General features: G+C 28.0%; 1 protein-coding gene across 1 annotated transcript; it reads left to right on the top strand.

The window, feature by feature from the left end:
* The first annotated feature begins 1,669 nt into the window (after positions 1 to 1,669).
* Urod (uroporphyrinogen decarboxylase) lies at positions 1,670 to 3,124 on the top strand. The gene has a single exon (XM_075374679.1). It carries the CDS (start codon positions 1,892 to 1,894, stop codon positions 2,963 to 2,965), a length of 1,074 nt encoding a protein of 357 aa, XP_075230794.1. The 5' UTR covers positions 1,670 to 1,891; the 3' UTR covers positions 2,966 to 3,124.
* The last annotated feature ends 15,936 nt before the right edge of the window (positions 3,125 to 19,060 follow it).

The following is a 19,060-nucleotide window of genomic DNA, read 5'->3' as shown; positions in this document are numbered from 1 at the left end:
TATTTGAAAAAATAACAGATCCCTACAACTAGTAGATCCTCTAGTAGGGAATAAGGAGCAGATATTATCATATTATAGAATTATTTATTTTAGCTTTTATGTTGAAAAAATTATTTTATTATTTTTTTCAACTTACTTCTAACCAGTAATCAAGGAAATTAATAAAATGGAAGTCTAAATAGTAGTCTATGTGTATATATTTTAAGACATCATTCTTGAATAAATCACTCATTTTTAATCAGATATATAAGTAGATTTGTCTAGGTCATAATTCAAACTTAGGCTATGTTAGCATTTTAAAACTCTTGGTCTTAGCATTTTAGTACTCTTGGTCAAAAGTGGTCTTTTGAATTTTCATTTTTTTTGCAAATGATTAACAAGAACATTTACTTTCATAATGTTAATAATGTCAGCAGATACAAGGAAATAGGTTAATGTAAATTCAAAAACAAAATGAAAATAAGTAAATAAATGTAAAAGAGACATTAACAATAAAAATATATGTTAAATTGTATGTATATGTGAAAAAAATTTACTGTTTATTAAACACTATAAAATTTATATTTCTTCCTGATTATGAAAAATTAATAAATGCAGCTTTTGTTAAGAGAATAATTCTCTTACATATTCTTTGCAAAAAGGTAGCATAAATTCAGCCTACCAATTAACTTATAATATAACCTCATTAATTACATATTAAATGACCAAAATTGTGTTACAGGTGCTTGAAATTAGTTAATAAACACAGATGTAAATGTATGCATTTTTAATATATTTTACCTTCAGATTACGAATTTATTTTGTACATATTAATTAAATTTTAACATTTTTGTGGAGTAAAAACAGTCAACTTGTATTAGTAATAAAAACAAATTTTCAAGCTGTTATCTATAGTTTAATCATTTCTTTTGAAACATTTTATTTCTCAGCTTTTAATTTATTGCATCAATATTTGTTTAAAGCCTGTAAATATTACTGATACCTTTAAAGTTGCTAAAAAACGTAGATTTTTAAGAGGGCTTATAGAATATAAGTAAATAGTTACCAGTCCATTTCCATAAACTATATGTTGGCAAATATTTCTAAGAGCCATGAAAATGGTGTATTTTCGAGGTATTTGTGCATTAACTGGCATTTTCGAATTATTTTAGTGTTTCTTTATATCTAGAATTGGTTTAGGTAAGAAATATCAACAATAACTACCTTATCAAAACACTAATAAACTAAAAATCTGTAATGCTTACCTTTTGTGATTTTAGCAAAGCATCTAAGATGCCACGGGGTAAACTGTGAAAATACATTATCAAGGAAATAAAGTTTTGAATACTATTGCGTTCAGCATTTAGTGTCAAAACAGCAGATTATGTAAGTAAAGTTTGTAGTTTTCTGCTTGACAATACTATTAATGTAATAAATACTGTAATGCTTCTTGCTTGGGATTATTATTTATCAGTTACATTAGATATCAAGCAGTTTAAAATAAATTACACGTAAAACTTGTAAGGGTTGTCTGAAAGTAATGTACATATTACCCTAAATTAATTTATGGCGCCATTTAATGAAAGCCTAAGTTTGATTATTACAGCTGGTTAGCAACAGCTGATCAGTACATTTGATATTTTTAATATTATGTTTCTAGTATTTTTGATTCTGTATACTAATAAATTGATGTTTAAGTAAGGAATACATTTTCTTTGTATTCAGTAACATAATTTTCTTAAAAATTTTATCAGTTATTAATCAGCATATTTGACGTGTACTATGCTTTAGGTTATGTGAGATTTTCGCCATTAGTGTTAAGTATATATACAAGGATTATCTGCATATACGTTTGTTTATAATTTAAAGTTGTGTTAGTGCAGTTTTAGTTTCTATTCTTTTAAATTTTAAAATGAATTTTCCTCCACTTAAAAACGATCTTCTTCTGAAAGCAGCGAAAGGAGAAGATGTTGAACGTACTCCTGTGTGGGTTATGAGACAAGCCGGTCGTTATTTACCAGAATTTAGAGCAGTGCGTGAAAACCATAGTTTCTTTGAAATTTGTCAGACCCCGGAACTCGTAGCCAAAGTTACTTTGCAGCCAATTGAAAGATTTGATTTAGATGCAGCTATAATATTTTCAGATATTCTTGTTGTTCCACAAGCATTAGGTATGACTGTTGAAATGAGACCAGGTGAAGGTCCAGTTTTGCCACAACCTTTAGTGTCTCCTGAAGATATAGTGCGTTTAGATAAATCTGTTAATGTTGATGATAAATTAGGTTACGTTTCAAAAGCTATTACTTTAACGCGAACTCAGCTCGACGGGAAAGTTCCACTTATAGGTTTTGCTGGAGCACCATGGACGTTAATGTGCTATATGATTGAAGGTGGTGGTTCTAGAACTATGTCTAAAGCAAAGAGATGGATTTATCACTGGCCAGTAAAATCAAAACGTCTACTTTCAATAATAACTGATGTTACTGTCAATTATTTAACAATGCAAGCAAAAGCAGGTGCACAGTTATTGCAAGTTTTTGAATCGAATGCAGAATTTCTTGGTCCTGAGCAGTTTGAAAAATTTTCATTACCTTATCTTAGAGAGATTGCAACACGTGTAAAATCAAATCTAATCAATAATGTAACAGGGGATTCTGTTGAAGTTCCTATGACTGTATTCGCAAAAGGTGCACATTATGCTCTAAAAGAGTTATCTAATTCAGATTACGATATTATAGGATTAGATTGGACAGTTGATCCCATCGAAGCTCGTAAACAAGTTGGTCCTACCAAAACTCTTCAAGGTAACTTAGATCCTTGTGCTCTGTATAGCTCAGTTACAGAAATTGAAACATTGGCGAAAGAAATGGTTAAAAAATTTGGCAAAACTCGGTACATAGCTAATTTGGGTCATGGTATTTATCCTGATGTTAATCCAGATCATCTTAAATTTTTTGTTGATGGTATTCATAAAGCATCTACATAACAGAAAAACTTTTGTCGTAAAACTGATTTAGTCCTTAGTCAGGGGTATAATGGGTAATATTTTTAAGTATCTGTAGTAAAGAATTGTCAATAGCTTTTTAATTACAATGTATTATTTAATCTTAATTTTTTTAAATTTAAATATATATTTACAAATGCAGCATGTTTTCTCCTTTGTTTCATATAATGTGTATATTAAGTTATAATTTAACTAAATTAGTAATTTTGTTTTTAGGTTAGTTGTATGCCAGGGCTTTTTCAACTATTATTACATGATGCTACTGTTAATGTGTAGATAAATTTTTGGGGTGATTAAAGAGTGAAAAATAAGTAGTAATATAAATAAAATATATTTTAAATGTAGCGTACAGTATTTACTAGGTAAAATTTACTAAGTAATATTAATTATTAAAAAACAATCTTTATTAAGACATCAATTAACTACTACCAGTAAATTACATTATTTTTCATAAAGTTCCTGATCAGTTAACAATTTCAGCTGTGTGCCGAAAGTTACATGCATGATTTGTTAAAGTTGTGTACTTGATTGAAATTTAAAATTAGGTCACTATTGCTGAAAAATTAATAAATATCAAATTGTATACAAAAGTTTCTGGTGTAATCTAGTGCAATATAAAATAGTTACAATACAAATAGGAATTTTAAAAATAATTTATTTTCATGTTGGTTGAGACATTTCTTTTTAGAAAAATGAATATAAGGATTAAATATTTTTATTTATATTTTGATGGAGTTAGTTGTTATATACAAATTTTATTTTCCTAATGTGTACATTGCAATCTGTTTAATTAGTGAAAGCAACCAGAGATGAGGATAAGTATAACTTGTAAATGAGGTATAGTCTTGTACAGACTCAACCAAACCATTCATGATACGTGAGGTTAATTGAACCCCAACCACCATAGTACACCCATATGCACTGTCTAGTATTCAAATCCGTGTAAAAACAATTATCTTTTACTAGGATTTATCTCAGGACTTTCTATTTCAAATATCCACTGTTAACAACTGAATGTGATGGGTTAATCACCAGCCCACTGGGCTGGTCTAATATATGCAAATTATATTACAAATATTTATATACAAGTGAATGTATTCTACAGTAAAATATGTGTAGGCTATGTTTTGTTTTTATTCATAAAATTATAATTAAAGCTGTATTCTGTTAATCAGGATTATATCTGATTATGTACAGGAATGGTGATGATTACTATAAACAGCAATTAAACATTAATAATAATAATAATAATAAGAGTTTATGAATTTGATCAGACTGCAAATGTTTTTTGAAATTTAGTAATATTATAAGTTTGAATTTTAATATAACTTTGTGTAAAAAAAATTGAAAAATATTTAAACTGACTACACCAAAATCCTAAAGAAGCCTACCATAGAAGCTAGCCTAGATAAAGGAAACACCTAGAAAAATTAGTAAAAAATTTATGTTAGAAAAATTAGTATTGATAGTGTTGCATTGTGGAATCATTATAGTAAACTGGGTGGGGCAGTAAAATCTGCCGTGAGAGCTTGTAAAATGTGACAGTATTTTAATAACTATCAGCCATAGTAATCTACAAATACTAAAAATACTACAGCATCAAAATTAAGTATTTATTTTTAAAAAGTAATACTATTATTGTTAATAATGAAAAAGTATTTACCTCAATTATTTTAATTTGCTTAATATATAACAAATAAATATAAAAAATTAACATTAAAATAAATAAATCAAACAGTCTTCTAGCAACAACTATGCAGAGATTTATTTGAGATTCTTTGTGGTTCAAGTGGTAATTTTAAGTTGGCCTCAATTTTAAAAATAAAATAATGAAAGTAATAATAAATTCCAAATTTATCCCTAGTGAAATGATTCCAGCCAGTTTATTAATGGAAACCAATAGCCCTGTGCTATCACCCTGAAAAATTCATTTTAAAAGTTACTATAGGAAATTCACATTCAGTGACATATCATAAAGATCGTAGGTAACATTATGCGTAATCAGTTTATATTTGTAATAAAAGTAAAATTGTAATAAAAAATCTCTCATGTAAAAACTGTTAGTAGAAAAGTATCTTTAAAAAGCATTACAATTGGTTCTCTGTTGTTAATCAAGAATATTACTGTAAATCTTACTAAAAAAAGACCCTGCATTTAAAGAAAAATGACAATGAAAAGTGAAATAAAATAAATGTCTCAGTTTTACAATACAGAGTATACTCATCAAAAATGAAGATTTTATAGAATGTACAGTTAAAATATACTGCTGTACTGTAAACTAGCATTTATTGTTACTGTTCAGCTACATAGAAATTATTGTGATAATGCTTAGTGAAGTAACTTTTCTGTAAACGTTTAATTATGTAACAAACTTAACCACATGTGTACTTCATTTTTTACTTAATAACATTTGTAGTTTTTGCTTTAATGAAAATGTTAAATAAAAAAGTACTAGAAAAACTACGAGAAAATGCATTCTAACGTTACATGTCTGAAGCATTTGCACACTAATATACCTCCTTCAGACTTCGCAACTGGCTGGTTTTGTTTATTTTCAGTCATTACTACTTGTTACAGTTAAGCAAAAACAGACTATTGACGAAGAGGTCTAATGAACCAATTAAGCCTATGATATGTGCATTTTAATTAATTTCTTGTCAGTTTATTAGCTGCCAAGCCTTACTTTGACATTTCAGTTTGTGTAAGTGAAAGAGCCATTTGATTAAGCAAGAGAGATTTATAATGTCATTATGAATGCTACTGATGTATGTATAGATATAAGAATAGTATATATTTTATTTATTTAAATATAAAATAAAAGTTATTGTTAGATTTTGTTTGTAATTAATGCAAGATGAGTTTAGTATCTCACTAAAATCAAAGTTAATAACATGTGGGTATTTCTTACTAATCCAGTTCTAAATAAATTAACAATATGTGTGTAAGGGCACCATTTTCATTCCATTTAGCCTTCAATGAAATTGCTGATTGTGGTACACATCTCTTTACAGTTACACTTAAATATACCTTTATACTGATTGTATAAAGTTACTTAAATTGGATCATAAACTTGTAACTCATGTTAAATAAAATGTTATCTGTTAATGGCTGTGTCAGGATATTATGTCATAATTTTTACATGAATGAATACTGTCATAAAATTATGTAAAATCACAATAAAACCAGAGAGTGTAAAGCATTCTCAGCCTAAACAAAAAAAAGTAATAAAACAGGAGAAAAATCAAGATAAAAGAGTAGAATGATTTACCACTTTAAAAATCAAGCATGGAGGTGAAGAGTATTCACCACTTACAGTCCTCTACTAGTCAACTAAATCTAACTGTTTTAAGATGACACATTTCATTCTATTGTCTTTATATTTTTTGATGTCTTCAAATTCATCAAACTTTAGTCTATCCAGACCAAAATTTATTGGAATGAGAGACCAAATGTTTTTTATTTCATTAGGATTTTCTCTGCCAAAACTTTTATAAAAATGCATTGCTAAGATCTTGGTGGGTCTCCTTAATGTATTTCATTATAACTTCAGCAGAAGTAATTGTTCTCAATATTTAAACTCTTTCTTTTCAGTTTGTACTTGCACAGATTTGTGCTAAATTGTTTTGTCAGATTTTCCTTAACATAGGATCATGTTCAGAAAATAATTAATTTTTAGTGGTTAGAAAAATCAGGTTTTTATAGTTAGTACATTTTAAAGAAAAATTTTCAAAACTAGTGATATAAAACTATGGAAATAAATTTTTATGCCTTTAATGCTACCATTTAACTGTTCTCCTTATGTCTTGCTTCAAAAGCATCATCAAAAGTAAAATAGATGATATTCAGTAATTAAAGTTTTTGAAAGAGTAGTGATTTTTCAACAACAAAAAATTGACATGAAAGGTCACTGCTTTTTTTTTCGATAAAAAAAAATACTGATGTATTTACCTTTTTTGACATGTTTTGGTGTACATGGAGAATTTCAGCCGAATCAGTAAATAAAAAACCTATTCCTAATCAAAGATTATACTCTTTTTTTATAGGACATCTATGTATTATAAAAGTTCTAGTGGAATTAAAAAGGATGATGAAATTTTTAAAAATTTAGGAGAAAATATTTTTTATCAGAGGTTTTCTAATTTCTTTGGTATAACTGTTATCATTATTTATGTAACATAACATTTGAAAGAAGAAAATTAAAATTTGATATAATAAATGTATCTTTCTTTTTAAGGTGATGAGTAGGTTTTAATCTCTTGGCAAAAGTATTTTTATTTTCCTGGCGATATAGTTATAATATATACTATATTAGGGAAGGTAATCATGTCAAATTTATAATTTCTAAGTTCGCTGATCTTGACATTTCATGACTCCTTTTAACCAAAAAACACAATTTTTGCATTGAGAAATTCCAGGAGGATGTATACATACGTATGTAAGTAGTATTTTGACCTGTTTTTTTCTTAATATTTTTAGACCGAATGGACCAATTTTGGTGTGATGATTTCTGTATATGGGACATTAATGCAATTTAATTCTGGTTACAATTGATCAAGGATTTTATTGGTCCCTTATCTCAAAATTTTACTCAAAGTAAGTATATTCGTTCACATAATTTAATGCCCTTTAGGAAGCAAAGGTACCTTTAGTTTATTCTTATGCAAACACCCATAAAGAGGTGGGGGCAAAAAACCCTTTTTTCATGTTTATGGTGTCTTTACTCGGTCATATTCTTGTATAAATTAGATGATTAAATTACATTAATATGTCACTTTGCTTATGTATGTGGGCAATTTAATTCAAGATAGGAGATAATAAGCTTAATTTTTTTGTCAGTTATTTTTTTGTTTTATATCTTCATACTAGATTAACTGATTTTTGATGAAATTTTGTACGTTGACTGTTGGATGTACAAGATCTTTGATGCCATCTAATTTTGTTTACAATTGTTCAAGGAGCTGGGAAGATATGGTCATTGCATGTCATGGCAAAGCTGGAAAAGCTATGAAACTCTGCTCTTTTTTTTAAAGATTTAATTCTTGAGGATGCATTTTAGTAAAGAATCCCTAAGGAGAATAAAAATATAGGAAATAGAATTTTTTTGTTTTTTCATAAAACATTTTTTAAATTTATAATACAGACCCAGTTCACACGTAAACAATATTTGTAATTTATTTGGAATTGTTAGATTTTATTAAAAAATTTTGTGGGACATGAATTAAAATAAATAAAAACTAAAAACAACCCTTTGAAAATTTTTTTTGGGAATTTGATTGAGGGTTCCTAACTGATGAAACATTGAATAATTGAAACAGTTGTCCGTGGAACAAAATTGGTCCCTAACAATTGTGATTACTTATTCCTGAAAAGTGGCATACTTGTGTAAAAAGATTCAGCATTTCACTCTACACTTAATTTACCTCAAGTATTTTGAAAATTTGTTGGAATAATAACTTATTGACAAAGGTAATTTATGCAACGGTAATATTAATTCATACTGTTGAAGTAATTATGATTTCTATCAATTTATGCAGTTTCTTAAATATTTGAGTATTAAACTAATAAAATAAAAATATCTAAGTACAATTAAGTTAATTTTCATAAATTTATTTTTCATTTAGTATAATGTTTAAATAAATAGTACTTATTTAAAATTGCTTTGAAAAGAGCAAATAAAATTATCCTGCAACATGTAATTGTTGTACTTGAAGCAGTCCTGATTGTGCTAATCAGTGGAACTAAATCAATTAAAGCTGTATTAATCCATTTACTATAATTGTAAACATTTTTATTTAAAATACCAGGGTATTCAGCATGTCCACATCCCTTTCTTCATTGTATAATGCCTATAAGTATGCTACCACAAACCATTACCTCACCAGATTTATCCTGAAAACAAGAATTTAATATCAATTTTTTTTTAAATTTTGAAAACATTACATTTAGAAAGTTTAGAAAAAAAATTAAGAATATAAGAAATAATTCTGTAAGGCGTATTAATGGAATTTAATAAAAAAAATTAATGAGATGCACACTGAGCATAATGTTAAAATACAATTATTAAATTTTAAATTGTCTGCAAATTGTTTACATCCTTTAAATGTACAATGATAATAAGTATTACCTGTCAACAAGTAAGTAAGCTGGGGTATGATTATTATTATTACAGAACTGAGCTGTTGCCAGATTCCCATTGTGTACTTGTAAGAAATATTATATTAAGCCTATAAGATTACTCCTGACCACCAATAAGACATTTTTCACCTTCTGGATTGCTTTTTTTGTTACAGAAACTTGAACATCCATAAAATATTCTAATAACTTGTTAAGATAACAAGTTTAGATTAAGTATATCAATTTTATAGTGGTCTGAAAAACAATTCTTATTTTCAAATTATGCTAAAACTTGAACTGTTGAAATGTAGTGAAAAAAATCAGTCAAACTCTGAAAGATTTTTTTATGCTCGACCATGGAATAGCCAGAAGACTGTATGATGTCCTTACAAAAAAAATGTTAGCTATGGACCACACAAAATCATCTCTAAAAAATAATCAAATGGTAATCATTTGTAAAGGAGTGGTGGCTCATAGCTAAAATTAGTGGGGCTGCTGCTCCAGAAAGGTTTTTTCTGGGTCTTTTCAAGGCCATAGTAAAAGTTTTGTGTAAAATAAAAGAACCGAAAAAAAAGAATCCAATATAATAGCTGGAAGCAGGATAACAGTCTAATTCTACACTTTATCACATTCAAGAATATGGTACACTGATTTTAAGCATATTGTGTTTAAAAACCTTCCACCAGCACACCAGGGTTGGCACTGCAGGAGTGATAGTGCTCTCTCTCTCTCCCTTGCAGTCTTGCGTGCAGCTTCCTATGTGTGCATGCACACAACAGCCAAACACCACACCACTGGAACTGTGAAGCGCACAGTTCCATATAAAGATTTTTGTATCTTTTTCATAAACTGGGGGATGGTTACTGATATTAAGCTTAAGGATTATATATTGTGTAAGTATAAAGAAAGAATTAAAATAAAAAAGGACTCATTATAATAAATGTTATCGATAATATCAAGTGGAAATAGGGAGTGCTGCAGTTCCACAGTGCCTACATGCGAGCCACCACTGTTGTGACTACATGATTTAAATGAGGAAAAACATTATTTTTACCTATACTATTATTGTGTAGACACTTATAATTAAAAAATTATGCAGAAAGTCATTTAAGTGAGAGTGTAAAGTTGTTTCTGATCACAAAAAAATGATAGAAATCAAATTGTATAACTAGACTCTTAATGTTAAGAAAATGATTCACAATCAATAAAATTATTATAGATTAATTAACTTGTTAGCTTCAATCTTATCATCTCATTGAATACATAAACTGTCTTTACTAGTCATGATGTATACTGCACAGATTGGTAAAGAGTAAAAAACTGTTAATTTATGTATTAAGCAAAATTTACTGAAACATCACTAAATTATATGATAAATAAACATCTTAACAAAAATGAGAACGGGGTAATGTCCCTGACTGGTGTATATGTAATGGAGTTATTATTAACATTTTATTTCCATTTACCGTAAATTATTATTGCACCGTAAATTAAGTGAAAGAAATCTCACCGACCAGTAATTTAATTTTATTCACAAATACCAAAATGTAATAGAAAATAATTAGATAAAAAAAGTTTTTGAAGAATTAGCCTACAAAGGTCAAATACTAAGAGGTTATTAAAGGATTCACAATAGACTTGACTGAAAATTGGTATTAATCATAAGTTAGAAAATGAAAATTATTTTTATGTGCTAAATCAACAGACTAAACTAAAAAATAAAGTATATTTACAGTAAACATTAATACAAGTAATTGTAAATTTGTATCATACAAGATAAATGTGACCCTTATCAGAAATATAGAGGACTAACTCTTAAAGTATAAAAATTAAATTTTTTATGAACTTATTTTTAGGGATCACTTGACTCTAAAAACTATTTGTTTAGATTTGCCCCAGATTTATTCAATCTCAATTAAAAATTGGTGTCATATTCAGATGATTAGAAAACTCCTGGAATTCAACCAAATAGGAATTAAAAAGAGTCCGGATCAAGTGATAGATGATAGAAGACTCTTTTAATGTATTTATCTAGAATATGGATAACATTGTTGATTTGCGAGTCTGAACTTTCATGTATAAGTAAATTTACTGGGAACACTACATGAATCTTTTCTTTGAAAAATTTTATATGACTAAATTAACAATATCGTGTAGAAATAGAAGATGTTTTCAGCTGCTAATGTAGTTTAGCTCAAATTTGTCAAGCAACTTCTTTCAGAAAGCACTTCTGACCCTACTGCAGGTTATTACTAGAATTGATAAATTGATACTTTTTTTGTAACGTTTCTATTTAGTATTCAGCGAATTTTCTTGAAAGCAAGAAAACTGATCAGTGATCATTAGATTGTTGATATCTATTATCAAAATTCTGTCTTCTTGCAACTTTCACCAAAAGACATTTGACTGAAAAAAAAATACATTTGTTTTGATATTTTGCTTACAATCAAACAGTAAGTACATATAATCGCTAAAGTCCAGATTTAGTAATTATATTTTGATGCTGCTTTGTGTAGATTTTTGGTTACTATGTCTGTTTCCTCCTGAAATTGGTAATTGTCTTTAGATGATATGTTGGAGTCGTGTCTCCTTTTTTTGTTACTGATCTGGACTCTAATTCCTATTCAATTGAATTCTAAGAGTTTTCTGACATCTTAATATGATACCAACTTTTAAATCTGTAAATGAGATGGAATATATCTAAAATCAATTTAAACAAATAGTTTTTAGAACTTAATGATGTCTGAATTTAAGATATTAAAAAAAAATTATTTTTATACTAGGTTTAAGAAGAAGCCCTCCTATATTCCTGATAGGAATCACATTTTTCTTGTATGTTACAAATTTATAATTAATCGTACTAATTTTTTCTCTAAATATGCTTTATTTTTAAATTTATATTCTTACATCCCTTCCCTGCCAATAACAGAACATCACTTATGATATTTTCCAGTAATAGGATTTTAAATTCTTAATTTATTAAAAAAAGCATCTTCCTTGATTTGATACATTTGAAAGAATTGATGTACATTGTATTTTGGTTTTGTAACAAAGATATATTACATTACATATAAACATCAGTAAGTATACATCATATGTAAGTTGTACCTTACATATTCAGTTATTACTATTATTACGTATTTCAATGAAAGTACACTTGATTCTTTAACATTAATATTTTCAATCTTAACTATACAAATTCACCTTAAAAATAGCAATATCCTGTCGATTAGTATCTGAATTAAAACTTGTATCTATTAGTATTAGCAATAATGTTTTGAAAAAATTGATGGTTGTTTTAGCCTTGTGGTATTTGAAATTAATTGTGTGGTCAAAAATTACTGCACAGAACGTTTGGTTTTACAACATATGTTTGAAAAAGAACTATACTCCAAGAGATATGAAACTTAAGAACTGACAATAGGAGTACATCAGCCAGGAAAACACAAGTTGTAATCATTAGGAAATGGATAGTTGAAGATAGAAAACCCCTATTTAGGAAGCAGGATATTTACAATGTTTACCTTGAAGTTATACATACAGAATTGATTTTTAGATTGCATCATATTGAGTTTCAATTATTAGATTTGCAAGTTAGATAAAAAATTCACGAGATGCACAAAAAATATTTGAAACAAAAACTAAAACTTAGTGTTTGCAAAATACTAATTTGGGTGGTTTGAAAAAGTAAACCCTCAAATCATATGTTTTTTGATAGATTTATGAATTTAATGGATGTAGAGTTTAGTGAATACGATTTCACTTTTAGTTCCAAGTAAACTTTAAGTCAGATAAATACAAGAAGGATTTAGACATTTTTAGGTGTAGAATGTGAGCTTGTTTTGAATATTTAAAATGAAGTTAATCAGAATATTTAATTTCAAGAGATAAATTCTGAGAAAGATTGTTTGGCTATAAAAATTAAAACTTGTGAGAATAGTAATTATGTTAGAAACTTTGCTTTAATCAAGTCTATTAAAAATGATACATTAGGCAATGATAGAGTTTTTACATGTGCAGGTAAAGGAAAACTGTTATTGTTTTGGAAAAAAGTAATTTATCTCAAAAACTCTTAAAAAGGATTTTTAGACCCTAAAAAATTTGATATTATCACCTTGAATTTAGTTGTAGGATTCACCTTGAATCCTACAACTAAATTTCAGAGGTTAAAAGAATTATTAAAAATTGTTCTGTTTTCAGGGAGAGTGATGGTTTCATATTAACAATGAGTCCACTGTTACCCAAATTACACTTATTAAATTACAGAAAGAAAATTATCCATGTAGACCAGTAGTTTTATATGTTAATGCTCCTGCTGTTAAATCATCTTGGAGGAGGCTTAATATTATCCATTTTCATAGTAAATTTCAACCAAAATTAGTATTAAAGCTCAACTGTGCTTGTAGAAAATATTAAGGATGTATATATTCCAGATAATTTTACTCTACTTTCTTTTGATGTAAAAATTTTTTTATCCTAGTATTCCACCTCAAGAGGTTACTAGTTAGTGATTACCTTGAAAACTAATGAAATGATAAGGATTGAGGCATTGAATATTTGTTTTAACTAAAATTATTTTGATTTTAACAATAACATTTACATTGAAAGAGGGCCTAATTATGGGTATCCACTTACTCCGTGAGCCGTTGAAATTTTTATGAATGATTTAGGAAACAAAATTTGTGCTTATCTTTTCTTCATATATTTCAAATTTTGGTATAGATACAGGGTTGATATTTTTGGTTGTTTCATGGATAGCTTGAGGCAAAGAGGAATAATCTAGAATTTTGTTAATATATTAAATAAAAATAAAGCTTTTATTTTGGAAGTGGAATAAAATAAGTTATCATCCTTCTAGATTTAAATATTATTAAAATCAATTACAAATTGGATTTTTAGCATACTTCACAAACCCTCACACACTGATATTGTCATTCATAGTACATCATTACATCCACTTGTACATAAATTAGTGGCTTTTAATAGCTATGTTTATAGTGTTTCAAGACATTATGTGGTGAAAATAGCTATATTTATAGTGTTAAATATTCTGGTATCAGTTGATAATTTTGAGAAGGAACATAATAAGACAAATAGTTGTGAATAATGGTTACCAAACAAATCTAATTGATTAACTGCTTTAGAATAAATTGTATAAAATTGCAATTTGCAAAGTTTTTCTTCAAGTAATTCGTATAACAAAAGAAATTTAACACACTTACATTCAGGTAAACCCACAGATAAAATTAGTAAATTTTTCAGAAACAGAAATTTTGATACTGCTTTCAAATCTGATAAATCTCTTAAGTAGATTTATTAAAAATAACAAAACTAAAAATGATAAACTTAAAAAAACGAGTTTACAAATTCCTGTGGTTCTTGTGAAAAAGTTTATATTGGACAGAGTGGTATATCTTTTGAAAAACGTATAAGGGACCACATTTCTTTTTACAATAGCAAGAGGGTTTCTAATTATGCCTGTTATTTAATGAAAATCATGTTTTAAATGGTTTTTTCTAAGTACTTCATGTTGAAAACAAAAGTTTGAAACTGAACCTTTAGAGTCATAGAAAATTAATAAACCTAAAAATTCTAATTTACTTTTAAATGAACAATTAGACTTGAATAGTTGTTGACCATTATTAAACTTATAAATGTGGAATGGGCTTCTTATCTTGTTGTAAGTACTGTCCCTTTTTCTGAATTGACTATTTACTTTTAAATTTATTATTACTCATGCTGTGTACATTTCCTATTGTTGCTCTTTATGTATTTTATCCCTTTTGGTTTTATGTATTTACCTCTTTCTTTGTATCATGATTTTAAACTTTTATATTCAATACATACATCTGAGGAAGGTACTATGGATCGAAACAGCTGTCATTTTGTGAAAATCCAAACATATTTTTATTTTCTTTTTGTATAATTAATATATTTTGCTGTACCTCTTAATTTATTATTCATGATAACACTTCCATCAAACACTAGCATGTGATATTGTAAATTTATCAAAAGACTAAATAAATAAAAAATATATATTTTTTATTATGTAAACTCATCAGCATACAGCAAAAACTGCCCCAGTCAGAATAAAAAATTTAAAAAACTGAATTTTAAATTTTGGTGTAAAAATAGAATTTAATGTTACTCAATTATTTTTTTTACATTCTTCACAAGTTTGAGATATTTATTTCTTGGGAAAAAGCTGATTTTGAGGATGAGTTAAGAGTTGGTGATTGTCTTTGTCAGTCTGAATTCTTAGGAATTTTTTATTCCTAAGAATAAAAAAGAAAGAATTATATATAATTATTTTCTCTTTTCTACACCTTATTAATAATGTATCACCACACAAAATTATTTTTAATTGTAAAATAAATATAATTATTGTGATTGTTAGATAATAATGCACTTTATAGATCATATTAGGAATGGATATATATGCTACTTCACAGGTAAAAAAGGAGCTACCCTGGTATTTTCCTGGATCGATCTTGGGAAACTGTGATCCTTGATCAGATCAGCATTAAAAAATGAAGTAATTAGAAAATTAAAAAATTAAATCTGGTTAAATTCCTTATTAAAATAAAAATAAAATTTATTTATTTTCTAGATTTTCAAAATTGACATAATTTATTACATAATAATAATAATAATAACAACAACTAGAACTTACTTTAAAAATTACAGCTTTTCTTTATTTTGATGTTATATGATGTGTCAGTCATGTTGTATTATGAAACTATGACTGTTTGAAATCCCCATAATTATTTTACAATTTCTCTGTATATTGTTTTAAAAACAAGTTCAAATATGACAAGTAATAAATAAGGCTGTCCATATTTACATTAATAATGATTTCATTTTTATTCAGTACATTTGGACATGATTATTTGATTCCATAATGGAGTAATCTTTATCATATAAGTTATTAAATTGTACTGCCGATAAATGAATCTAGCTTAATCCAAATAACTCTATGATTCGAGCTTATGTAACATTTTTCTAGTTTACCAGGATATTACAGTATTTTTCTTCTTAAGATATTTATTTTGTATTTTCATGAAATCTCTTTATTTCCTATTTATTTTACCTCTCCAAGTATTTTCTCTGAATTGGAAACACTAGCTTTAGATAATTATTACATCTGATCTTCTGCTCATCCATTAAATGTAGGAGGTTTTATCATCAGGAAATTGAATTCATCTGTTCTATGTGAACAGGAAATCGCGGAGGATTGGCTAGGAGGAAAGGGAGGAGACATATATGCTGTTATCATGATGACAGCACTCCTTTCTGTTGCCAGATCCTTAGTGATTTACCATATCATACCGTATTATAATACAATAAATAAAGTAACTGAGAAAAAATAAACATTTAATGTTTAACTTACAATTAATTGCAAAGTATGTGCTGCTGTAAGAGCATGACATTAGTATCTATAATTCCAGACGGATATGATAATATATATCTTCTGATAAACAAAGTGACTCATACATATTATAAATAGTAAATGAAATTAATACATACATACAACCTTTATTGATATATTTTTTGTCAATATTTTATTTTTGTTCTAGATGTTTTTAACTGATCATTCATTCTAGATCTTAACAAAAAAATAAAATAAATAATTTATCGTTACCTACTAAATATCTGTGAATAACTTATAACATAATAAATGGAGTTTGGAAAATAGCCAATCTACATAATGGTAGGTTGAAAGAAGCTACATATTGAATATAGCTTCATTTCTTCAACTTCATGTGAAGTTTATTTTATGAATTTTTAATAAAACTTGTTTGATTAAAATCAACTAGATAAAATGATATTATTACAATAAAGTGTCATTTGAGAAATATTAACATAAAATAAAAAAAAAATAATGGCTACTACTTTGATATTTTTATTGTAATTTAATATATTTGAAATGTTTTGTAAATACCAATTCACATTTTTTCAATGTGAATACATCTCTTTGAAATTACTTTAAATTTGCATACTGTTAATAAAGTATAGGAAACTTTAAATAACTTATCAACTGTTAAACATAGAAAACTGAAATTTTAGAAAATGCTGCTTCTACCAAAAAAAAATCTATTTTTTTATGAGATCATCACATCTCTAACACCTAGGAAGGGACAACTCAAAAAATTTAAATGGAATTGTTAAGATTATTGATCCACCATTTAAAAAATTATCAAAAAACAAAAATGTTGATTTAAATACCGGGCTACAACACTCCCTCTCAAACAAAATAGTAGCCATTTAATATTTCTCACATTATTTTCAAATGCAACATCCAAAATACACCCTAAACAGTGATTTCATACCAAAAAAAAGGTAGTTTTGAGGTAGAAAAATTTGCTAAATTTCATTTTATTTTTTTTTTGAGTTTCACTATTTTAGACACTTGGGATAATTTTTGAAACTAACAGTGAAAAATGTTTAATGGCTCCCATTTTAGTTAGAATTGTAGTGGGATGTTTTTTACGTCAAACTTTTCTTTAGATACTTTTTAAAATGATTTATCACAGTTCTACACTTTCCATTAACACCTTTTTAGTTGACCTCCATGGGGGTCTCCTCAGACCTTTTAATAGGGTGATCTCTTATAAAGAAATGGATCATATATATATATTTATTATAATATAATCTACACTAATATTATAAAGAGGAAGGATTTGTTTGTTTGTATTGAGTAGGCTCCGAAACTACTGGACCGACTTGAAAAATTATTTTTCCATTAGAAGCCGACATTATCGCTGATGAACATAGTCTACTTTTTACCGCGTTATTTAAGCAACATATTTTAATTGTTCTATCTTTGTAATTCAGTAACTAGCAACTGTCCGTCGTCGTCGTGTCTCTCTTGACGCTCGCGTCCCCACCACCGCCTGCCTCTGCTCCATCGCCGGCTCACACACCGCTCGGTAGCTAGGCAGCAGCATGTGACCTAAGCGTCACTGCGGTGCGGGAGGGGAGTCAATGTCATAAAATAAATTCGCGCGGTCGGCTTCCTATGCAGCGGTTGTGTGCGATACCGAATATTTTTCCTTGAAAATATTTTGAATTTTTTATAATTTTTTAATCACCACTTCATATACAGGCTAATTCCTGTTCAACATGTAAGCAAATAATTTAGTATTAGTTGATGTAGTATTTAGTTTTTTTATCATTTCAAAATGCCCAAAAGATTAAGATCTCAACTTTCTAGTAATAGTTTACAGGCTAGGGCAATAAACATAATTTCAAGGGTTTTTCATTTAAAGATGAAAAAATTCATAAAATTATTCACCAAAGATGAAATATTCGGCAAAGTGAAATGTTACATGGCAAGTTTAGAGTGGCAGAAGCGGGGTTTACCTCACTGTCATTTGCTGTTTTGGCTAGAAAGAAAAATCCAGCCAGACGAAATTGATAGTTGCGGAACTGCCCAACCAAAAAAACGACCCGATATTGTGACTAAAAATATGGTGCACGGTCCATGCGGAGAGCATAACTTAACAGCACAATGTATGAAAAACGGTATCTGCACAAAAAAGTACCATCGACGTTTCGTCAACGATACCCAAACCGGAGGGGACGGATATCCAGTTTATCGTCGTCGTGACGCCGAAAATGGAGGCCAGAGCGCTACTCTAAATATCAGAGGAAGTACTTTCTATATAGATAATAGGCGGATTGTCCCTTATTCTCCATTATTGTGTAGGATGTTTAACGCGCACATAAATATCGAGTACTGCCACTCAGTTCAAGCCATCAAATATATTTGTAAATACATCATAAAAGGATCAGACCAAACTACTTTTAGCGTCAAAAACCCAAACGATGAAGTGGAAAACTATGTAAATGGCCCGTACATAAGTACATCCGAAGCTGTTTGGCGAATTTTAGAATTTCCCATTCACGAGCGACATCCTACAGTCTTGCAGTTAGCCGTCCACTTAGAAAACGGCCAAAGGG

The sequence above is a fragment of the Lycorma delicatula genome, chromosome 9 (assembly GCF_047948215.1).
Source record: "Lycorma delicatula isolate Av1 chromosome 9, ASM4794821v1, whole genome shotgun sequence".
Classification (NCBI taxonomy): domain Eukaryota; kingdom Metazoa; phylum Arthropoda; class Insecta; order Hemiptera; family Fulgoridae; genus Lycorma; species Lycorma delicatula.
This window is presented reverse-complemented; position numbering and strand designations above follow the sequence as displayed.

Coding starts and splice junctions, on each gene's coding strand:
- Urod (XM_075374679.1), top strand. CDS start 1,892: ATGAATTTTCCTCCACTTAAAAACGATCTTCTTCTGAAAGCAGCGAAA.